Source organism: Alosa alosa, chromosome 22 (assembly GCF_017589495.1).
Source record: "Alosa alosa isolate M-15738 ecotype Scorff River chromosome 22, AALO_Geno_1.1, whole genome shotgun sequence".
NCBI classification, from domain to species: Eukaryota; Metazoa; Chordata; class Actinopteri; order Clupeiformes; family Clupeidae; genus Alosa; species Alosa alosa.
The window spans coordinates 6,767,872-6,777,955 of record NC_063210.1 but is presented as its reverse complement, the minus strand read 5'-3'; the positions used below and the strand labels follow the sequence as shown (position 1 = coordinate 6,777,955).

General features: G+C 38.6%; 2 protein-coding genes across 2 annotated transcripts; both read left to right on the top strand.

The window, feature by feature from the left end:
• Positions 1-1,997: 1,997 nt before the first annotated feature.
• On the top strand, positions 1,998-4,323 carry LOC125287716 (parvalbumin-2). The gene is made up of 5 exons (XM_048233701.1): positions 1,998-2,120; positions 2,816-2,887; positions 3,137-3,269; positions 3,530-3,639; positions 4,038-4,323. The coding sequence occupies exons 1-5, from the start codon at positions 2,018-2,020 to the stop codon at positions 4,061-4,063; spliced, it is 444 nt and encodes a 147-aa protein (XP_048089658.1). The 5' UTR covers positions 1,998-2,017; the 3' UTR covers positions 4,064-4,323.
• Positions 4,324-7,084: 2,761 nt separating this feature from the next.
• LOC125287717 (parvalbumin beta-like) lies at positions 7,085-9,274 on the top strand. Its single transcript, XM_048233702.1, has 5 exons — positions 7,085-7,190; positions 7,699-7,765; positions 8,096-8,228; positions 8,338-8,447; positions 8,976-9,274. Exons 2-5 carry the CDS (start codon positions 7,705-7,707, stop codon positions 8,999-9,001), a joined length of 330 nt encoding a protein of 109 aa, XP_048089659.1. The 5' UTR covers positions 7,085-7,190; positions 7,699-7,704; the 3' UTR covers positions 9,002-9,274.
• The last annotated feature ends 810 nt before the right edge of the window (positions 9,275-10,084 follow it).

Here is a 10,084-nt window from a genome sequence, read left to right as displayed (position 1 = left end):
TGACATGTCTACCAAAACTAGTTTGGAGAGGGAGCGACTGCTCCAAAGTAGCTGCCACTGAATCTGGACAGTCAGTCTCAGACTGGTCGACGACTCAACAAAATGCCTTGTGTAACCTACATGATTTGGTGAAATTGTAGCCTACTTCAGAATTGGGGTTAGCAACAATTAGGCTATACTAACTAGTTTTGAATGTCGAGAATAAAGATGAAATGTCGAGATTAAAATCGACATGATATTTCAACTTTATTCTCGAAATTTCAAGTTTAATGTCGACATGTCGAGTTTAATCTCATCATGGCAAAAATATTTTTTTTCTTCATGTTTGGCCCTAATACACCGTCATACTTTTCTATACCTTTGACAGTTTTGTTTAGCTGGTTTTATTTTGTATAACTGCTAATAATGCACAAGGTAATACTTTGAAGTAAAGCTAGAGCACATAAAAATGGACATGAAAAAATTAGTTATAAAGTAGCTTTATGGACTTGATGAGCTGTTACAGTTGTATCCTCAAGGTAAAACTAAGACCAATTCGTAAGAATACTCCTTTGTGCATAGAGTGACACCTTCATTTTTTAAGGGTTTTTTTAAGGTTTTTCTTCCCATGTCTTCTTGTCCAGACTATTCCTTCAAAACTTCTCCAAAGGGGCACGGACCCTGACGGCAGCGGAGACCAGAGCCTTCATGATGGCTGGAGATATGGACGGGGATGGCAAGATTGGTTGGGAAGGTCTGGGAATATCTGATCTGAGATATTATTCTCACTCCATAGTGTAACAGTTGTTAACTCACAAAAACAGAAATGACTCAAATAAGGACATGGATGAATATACCCTTCCAGGAACTGAGGAACTTATTTACATTGATAAATTGTCTCCTTTTGCTTCACAGAGTTTTCAAACCTGGTCAACTCCTCCTGAGGACAGACAGCCCAGGATTGTCTACTGCGTTCCAGCTCTGCACCCTCTGAATGATTTATTTAGATCAATATGATTTGTACTTGTCCTGCTGATTTGCTTGCAATATGTCATTCTTAGTACAAGTGATGGCATAAAAAGACCTCGCTGAATAAAGACTCAACAGTTCAACAGTGTCACTGTGTGTGCAGTTTTGGTGCAAAAAAAAACTAGCCAAGTTATAAATAGCGTGTCTCACTAGAAACCTGCACCACTCCTCAGAGCTATGTGTAAACAAGTTTTTCAGGTGTCTGGGGGATCTAAGGGATGTACGTTTATAAGTACAAACTGATCAAAGTGAAGGTTTGTAATTAGTCAATTAGCCACATCATTTTTCTGAGGTGTCTGTGGCACAAAAACATTGCTCACAGTCTGACCTTCAGGCACAAAGTGAACTGTGAGGCTGAAAGCACACACCACAGTTTAAACTAGCAATTCAGCAATAGTGAATTTGTCTCGTATGCCTCCTAATTCATTTCAGAGCCCCGATCATTTTCTACCACAGGCTCAAAAGAGAGGGCATTTATCTTACTGCATACATACCTATGGGTTAGTGAAATTCTGTGGTGTATTCTGTCACATACATGTAGGGTTTCTCTTACAAGTGCAACAGATGACATTAAAGGAATCCTGAAAGATTGGCGGGTGAAATTTGAGAATTCTCTTCCTACACCTCAATCCCTGCCCATGTTTGGGATATCCCCCAAGACAGATGCCCTGATAAATTGCTTACTATTTATTTCTCTTTAAATCCATATAAATGTGTATAGTTATATTTGTCAGGCAAACTGATTGCCTATAAACCATACAAGAGAATCCTGTTGGATAGTCACATATGAATCTACAAATGGGGCATTTCCTTATGACAAGAGTCATATTACAAAGAAAACGCACTGTAGACAGTATGCAGTGCACATCGACTGCACGAGGGAGGAGAGACAGCCAAAGATGCCCGCTTATGTTACACTTTTGGACTTTGAGCATCTCCATTTTAAAAGTATAAAAATAGCACTATATGACTTGGACACATTTTTTTCGAAACTATACCTAACCTAAGCATGTGGTATCTGTTACACAGCAGCAGTATAAATGTGAGACAGAAACTCTGCATCCTCAGCCTGTGCACATCCTTGCTACCCAGACGTAGACCAAAGTCTAAAGGTGAGTCGCTATCCGGAGTCGCAATATGGGAAGAACTGTGATGCGCTGAGCGCTCTCTGTTCCCGAGCGCCAAATGGAATACAGTATGGACACACGCGGAAAGCTTTGCATTTGGAATTCATTTGGACTTCGCCTTTGGGTTGGACCTGCGAATAAGTTATATTGTTTTTAATGAAAATAACAAGAACTCCCTGCTCAAGAGTGGACGGGAATTGGGCAATTGCCTTGTGTCAAATAGGCGCAGGAATGGGGGTGATGCGGTGTCCTCCAGGCAGAAAGTCATGGGCAGTTACGGATTTTAGCTATTGACACAATTTGCTCCTCAGTGGGCACTGTGCTATGAGACCAGAGTTCAAACTGCAATAGGATTTGGCAAGCTCTAGAATAACACTTCTACATAAAAAGCAAGAATTGTAATGTAGCTAGCCTATGACATCTGTAGAGTGGGCAAAATGAGCTGACCGGTCTTGATTCCTTAGCAACTCAGAAACAGTCAGTTTTGTGCAAACGTAGGTCCTAGGGCAAGTGGTGGCAGGCCTGTAGGCTATTGACAAATGGCCTAACCCTTGAGGTCAAAGTTGATTCGGCATAGAAATCATGTTGTCAAACGTTTTTTTTATTTTTTATTTATGCACTTTTTTTCATACGCATTGCCAACAATCTAATAGAGCTGATCTCCTGCCATCCCTCCGCAGATCTTTTAAAGATGGCTTTTGCTGGTATCCTTAATGAGGCCGATATTGCTGCTGCAATCAAGGACTGCGCAGGTAAGGAATGCTAAACACATATGGCCGTACTCATACATACCATCATGCACAATTCTCCCAAGAAAAATGAATAAGCTGCATTGTTTGAATAATACATATTTATTTATTTCGTAAATATATTTTATTTTGAGTGTGAAGAATTTATTTAATAGTTTAATTAGATATCAGTATAGTTGATAATATAGTTGTGCAAGTAAACATCTGCTTGAGTCCAAAATAGCTTTTTCCTGACCTCCTGTCCTCCAACAGCTGCCGACTCCTTCAACTACAAGACATTCTTCGCCAAGTGCGGGCTGAGCGGAAAGTCCGCCGATGATGTCAAGAAGGCCTTCTTCGTCATTGACCAGGACAAGAGCGGCTTCATTGAGGAGGATGAGCTGAAGTAAGAACAATATCAGTTGCATGTGCTGCTTTTCCAAGAGATATCTGATGGTGTGGCTCGGCTAATGAGAATTGCATAGCACAATTATGATAATTGATAACCTACAAAGCCACGGGGATAAGGAACAAATCCTTCATGATCCAACAAAACATCTGCGATACGGATCATGTTAAGAACATAATTCAGAATGGGGGTCATCCTCTAGCCTATATCACGAGTTTCCTCACAGCTAACTCAAATAATCCTGCTGTTTTTCTTAGACTGTTCCTGCAGACCTTCCAGGCTGGTGCCAGAGCTCTGACCGATGGCGAGACCAAGGCCTTCCTTAACGCTGGTGACAGTGACGGTGATGGCAAGATTGGAGTTGATGGTAAGATGTCATACATTGTCATATTTCTATGGCTCAGTTACCTAAATTACATAATCGGAATAGTAGACACAAATAGCCATTCACTGTACAGTAAGAGACTATGCCAAGGAACTATATTTAGAAAGCTATATAGAAATTATTGTCAATAAGTAACAACACTTTGAATTTCAAAGTCATGGCTCATGAAATCTGTCATAAATTATGGTGAAGATGTTTTCAAGACAATGTTATTCTATTGCAAAAGATATTGTTGCACACAACTAGATGTTTAAACTAACCTTACATACCATTAATTGTCAATATAGATCTGAAAATTATAAGGATGTGACTAATAACTTTGGGATATTAACATTGTATAGATGATCAATATTTACACACATTTATTTTTACCTCCACAGAGTTTGCTCTCCTTGTGAAGGCTTAAGTTTTCATGGATCCACATTTCATGGAACCAGACTTCCACTGCTGTAGACTACCTGGCTCAGATAGCTAATATTGCCTTTTTTATATATTTATTTATGAATACCCTGCCAACTCTTAGCAAGGACATGTGCAAGGTCTCAACAACTTGTCAATTTTTCATGTTGTGTAGTTGTATGTTGTATGTTCACAACCACACCCAGTGCAAGTATTCAATCTTTTTGCACTATTGAAAAAAAGAAATAAATAAACATTTGGAGTAAATGTCTTGGCTTAATGGTTTAATTTCTTCGCCTCTCCATCATTAAAAAAGAATGCAACAACAACAACACAAAAAACATTTTAAGTATTTGGATACATCAAACAAACTCTGGCAACCAGTGCCCGAAACACTCTCCGTCAGATACCCACAGTGGGGGAATACCTTTGTGAAGACATTACTGATTAACCATTAGACGACATTGTATCCAGCCATCTTAGGCAATCTGTTGGCAATATCTGAAGACGGATGCTGGACACTTGGCCCTTGCAGGAGAATGCTGGCTTCACACTCAGTCCCCCTTGCCGTGGACAGTGCAGATGCCACGGGTGTACTCAATTAGAGCTGCCATGCTCTGCAGGACTTGAGCCATGCGGACTAGGGTTTCAGAACTATAATTAAGTGAGATGGATTACTTTTTAACCAGATCCCTGCCGTGGGGAGAGCCGGCCGAATCCGGGTCACGTCACACATGTATGTTACAGAGCATAGTATATTTACAGGATATAAATACATTTTTCCACTCTTGGATGCAGCTGTCAAGAACAACCAGAGATGTCACTGCCTGAGCAGGGTAATAAGCAAGCCTTAAGGGACATGCTTCTTGGAAGCAAGCAGTAAGAGAAGCCATAGTAATTTAACACATCATACAGCATGTTTTAAACATTTCAAAATCCTCATGCAGATTGGAATTCTATCCAATGGCATAGAGTGTACAGTTCAATTGTATGAAAGAATTTGTTTTGAGAAACAAAAGACCAAACATCCATGTTCAACTCATAAAAGTTAACTTCACCTCAAAAGCACAGCTGTAGCAGGGAATTACAGCATAGCAGATATTGATTTAACTAAGAGAGGTGGCCTGAGCTCGGTGATTGATGTCTTAAATACAAATATTATTTAACAAGTAAACAGCTAACGTGATTTCTATATTTAAAAAAAACGTAATTCAGGTCAGTATTTCAGCATTGTTTCACAAATGGGATAAATGCAGAGACCAAATTCCTTGTACGCAAGTATACTTGGCCTATAAACCTGATTTACATTTTACATTTCATGGATATAACAATCAAATCTTTTATTGATTATACAATTTTCAGAAATATACCTGGTTAATAAATAAATGTTTTTAGAATATATTTCAAATTGATAAAAAGCCCTAAACACTTAACTGAGTGTGACAACAATGGCTCTTAAAAATTTGCTCAGTAATAAATCTTGTCAGGTAATAATGTTTTGACAAGCACTTCCTCCACCTCTCACTTTGCATTCCACGGCAAGAGTAGAAATTAGTGCTTTAAAATGCCACATTTATTGCTGGAGTGGACGCACAGTTTGCCCTCTCACAGCCCTCCGCGCCCGCAAGGGAAAACCCAGAAGTGTATGAGCCACAACACTGCCACCCTCTGAAAGAGGGCTGTTATTCATTTCTTTTTAGAGGAGGGGTTTTCTTTCAATTCAAGCAGATCGTAGCAATTTAAGCAGACTTAATAACTTACTTTAAGTGCATGCATACCAACAAGAACATACTCAAGACTATGCCTAACATACAATTATTTATCAATTAGGTAATTAACAGTTTTCAATGGATCACAGATATTGACAATATCAGAATATAATTCATACACAACAGTAAGGAGAAAATAGTAAGGACACAATAGGATGGTAATACATCCAGATGAATTGGGATAGACCTTGAGTAAACATGGGGAGTTCCTACCAGCTTGTCTGTACATTTTAATGAGGATGTAGCTATCAGTTTCCATCTCTTTCATAAATAGTACTATAGCTGTACTGCACCACAGAGCTAATAGGAGGTGATGAGACTAATAATACAACCAACCACTTCCCAATTAAATGCAAGGAATACCAATAAGGCCTAACATCAATCCACAGGTTCACATTAAATCTACAACTGAAATCAAATGACAACTGAACTTATTTTGTGGAGTGCAACCTCCAGATCTGCTTCTGACATTTTTATTTATTTTTTTGCTATGCTCATGAATGACCTGGGCGAATTGCTGAGATGTAATGCTCTATACAATGCACAAATAAGAAGTGCATCACTGTATATTGACATACAGAGTAGTAGTCTACTGGTGTAACTTTTAAAAAATGCAGACAATTAAAAGACCAGCACGACAACAAAAATCAAAGATGAGCACTAATGACAAAGTTTCTTTAAAAGTCAAATTTCTTTCCAAAATTCCCCAAAATATGCTCTCTGTTCACCTTCATCATGGATTCACAGCCCATGACAGACAAGGTGATGGTTATACCCTTCGGGTAATAATTGCAACTTTAGAATAAATAGAAAGATTGAAATAATTGATAAACAAGTCATTACTCCTTACGCAAACTACACTTTTGATCAGTATTGTATATTCATACTATACCAGTAATAAGAGCTGTAAAAGCACCCGTAGAGCATAATATTGCGCCAAATTAAGTCCTCATTTGACTTTGTCAGATATCTTGCTTTAACTGCTCGTTTGCCCAACCAAATCGAATGGCATTACCAGCATCCTTACACCCTTCTTCAATTCTTAAGTTTGAATTTTGTGTCGCCAACTTAATCGTTAGACCCAAGTCAGCAACGTATATTATTAGCTCGACTGAATATTAAAGACTTTTGCCTACACCTACCTTTTATGCATCTTCATTTATGTACATATAAATAGATCGGCCTGACTACTGGATAAACTTTTCAACCAACTGCTTTGCATGCGGTATCAATTACATTAAGCCTCATATTTCGGGTGAGTGAAGGTATATAAGATCCATGGGTCGACCACTGTGGTTACTGCAGTTGGCAGATTGAAACAAGCTCGCTTGCGAATCCACTCTAGCACCTCAAGACACACTTGAGGTGAGTTCAGTTCTGGAGGAGACAGACACTACAAATCAATCGGGCGAATCTTAAGACATTGTATTTCTCACATCCGAATGGAAGCATACTAAGGCGCCAAATTGATGTTCCGAGATTCAAACTCTCCCACTGGTTTTGGACTACAGCTCAGAGGGGGGAAATTTAACGGACACGTAGCCTACCACTTAAGTTTTTCTTGCCACAAACTTGGACTGATGATAACCGAAGAGAAATGGACTCTGCTCTAGCAAGAACATTTGGATGTTTGGCTAAAGCAGATAGGAATAAGCTAAGCGCACCTGTATAGTCAGGCTCAAATAGGTTGTCGTACTGCTTGGATGTCTTAGGTGTTATATGATCCTAGCCAATTATTGGCTTTCGTCAATCTACCTATCGATCTGTCGTAGCCTATAGGCCATAGGCTCCAGTGCATTGATCACGTGTTTACTGTATAGATGCGATTGATTGCTGTTTTAATTTAATATAATTTCTTTTCATTTTCCCTCAGAAAACAATGGCTCTTGCTTCGCTCTGTGCAGCTGCCGACATTGAGGCAGCCCTGACAGCATGTGCAGGTAGAATATATATAGAATATAAATAGCCTACTCATCATTTGATGTGTAAATGTACTAGTTAGACAAGAGCAGGACAATAAGTCCTCTTTCTGTAATAGCCCAGTCCTTTAGTCATATGCAGTGCTGAATTTTTTTTTAAATACACTAGACTATATCCCAAAGCTTTCTCTCTTTTATTTTCAGTTTTATTGCCACTTAGAAGCCAGAGCACACACTTGACACAGTCATTGTGCCATTGGTCATTGAAAGTTATGATCACATTTGCAAGATCATGGAGACATGGTTAAACAGAATGTTGTCGTCATCAAAACATATTCCTTTTTTACTCAGGTGCTGATTCCTTCAAGCACAAGGAGTTCTTCGCCAAGGTTGGCCTTTCCGCCAAGGGAGCCGATGAAATCAAGAAGGCCTTTGCCATCATTGACCAGGACAAGAGCGGCTTCATTGAGGAGGAGGAGCTGAAGTAGCAATAACATCTATCACTTTTATTCATTTATTTGACTCATTTTAACCTTACAATGTAGCTGATTCAGATGCTGGACATTAACTAAAATACTTCCCTCCATTTTCAGACTGTTCCTGCAGAACTTCAAGGCTGGTGCTAGGGCTTTGACTGATGCCGAGACCAAGGTCTTCCTTAAAGCCGGAGACAGTGATGGTGATGGCAAGATTGGAATTGATGGTAAGATATTAAACAAGTTCAGCATTTCATGATTTTCCCTAGAGACTACATTTGAATTAAAAGTAATCCAATCAGAAGAAATTAGGCCACACAGAATGTAAGTACAGCTAATTGGTTAAATTTGGTACATGACTTGTAAGCAGGCCAATAGCAATCAAATAGAAACCAATAGCACCAGAAAGTCACACACCTTTAAAGGGGAAGCTGTACTGGCGGCAGCTAAATTGCAATATGGCAGGTTATTTATATCCCTATGATAAGCCTTAAAGCATTTTTTTTACTACACTGAATATATATATATATATACTGTATATGTGTGAGTGTGTGTGTGTGTGTGTGTGTGTGTGTGTATGCATGTTTTAAATATAGCATTCAACTGCCATTGCTATTAGCAATCCTAACATTTAATTGAATATTTACATTTGACTTAAATTGGCACAACTTCTGAAAGGAATTGAGCTGAATGATTCTGTATAACCTAACTCAGTCAGAGCTCATCTGTTGATTCTCCCTCTTTTGCTCTTGCAGAGTTCGCTGCCATGATCAAGCCATAAATCTTGACCAATCAACACCTCTTGCTTAAAGGAACAACACTGCCCACGACCTCCTTTTTCATCACGAAAAGCATCTGATTTTTATACAGTAGCCTACACGTGCTTCAAACATGCCAGCGGGATTGTCCTCTCCCATGTTGCACTCTGTCCAAAATGATGACTGTCAATGTAATGTGGTTGTGTCTCATGTCCTGAGTATGAATTTTGGTACTTGGAAAATCTGCACTTTTGGGGAATGGACGATGAGAGAAGAATAAATTTTCTTTTTCTTTATCTCTGTTCTGTTTTTTCTGTAATGCTATCAATATGATATAAAATTGATCTTGATCTAACTGAATACGCCTATATATGGGCCTATTAAATGAAAAGAAATCATAAGAGAAACATAAATAAGGTATATATAGTTAATATACCTTTACTCTTGCCAAAGAATGAATAGAATACACTTTATATTATTGCATTGCATAATTAACCCAGTGAGATAAAGTATAACACACATTCATTTATAGTAAATCACCACATTCTATTAGGTGAAATTATCACATTAGAATATTGCACATGAAAAGACATGGGCGCTGTACACCTACTAATGCTGTATGCTGACTGAGACCATTCAAGTGGCATCCCTTTCCCTCTTGGGAAACAGGATCAGGGAGTGACATCAACATAGGCTACTGTAAACCTCATCTGCTCTGCCATACCCTCTATAAGCCACTAGATGGCAACGTCTATTAGCAGGTCAATGTAGCCTCAAAACAAAAATATCCACAAAAACAATGTTTGTACTTGTTCTCTCATTTTAAACATTACTAATAGAAAATACTGATAACAGTTGTATCATAGAATTCCAACAAGACATGTTGACGAGCTGTGAATCCTGAATGATTCCTTGTTTTACAAACATTGTTTAATAGAATGTGATGAGGGTCTAATGAGACTCTTTATGTGCAAATATTTAGTTAATTCATTGAAGCATTCAATCATTTGTGGATTCAACAAAGGCTCTTGAGGTTGAAAAAGATTCTAACTCCAAGGGAAACACAAAGAAGAGCAGCGTAACTCTACCAGAGAATCAGCAACACT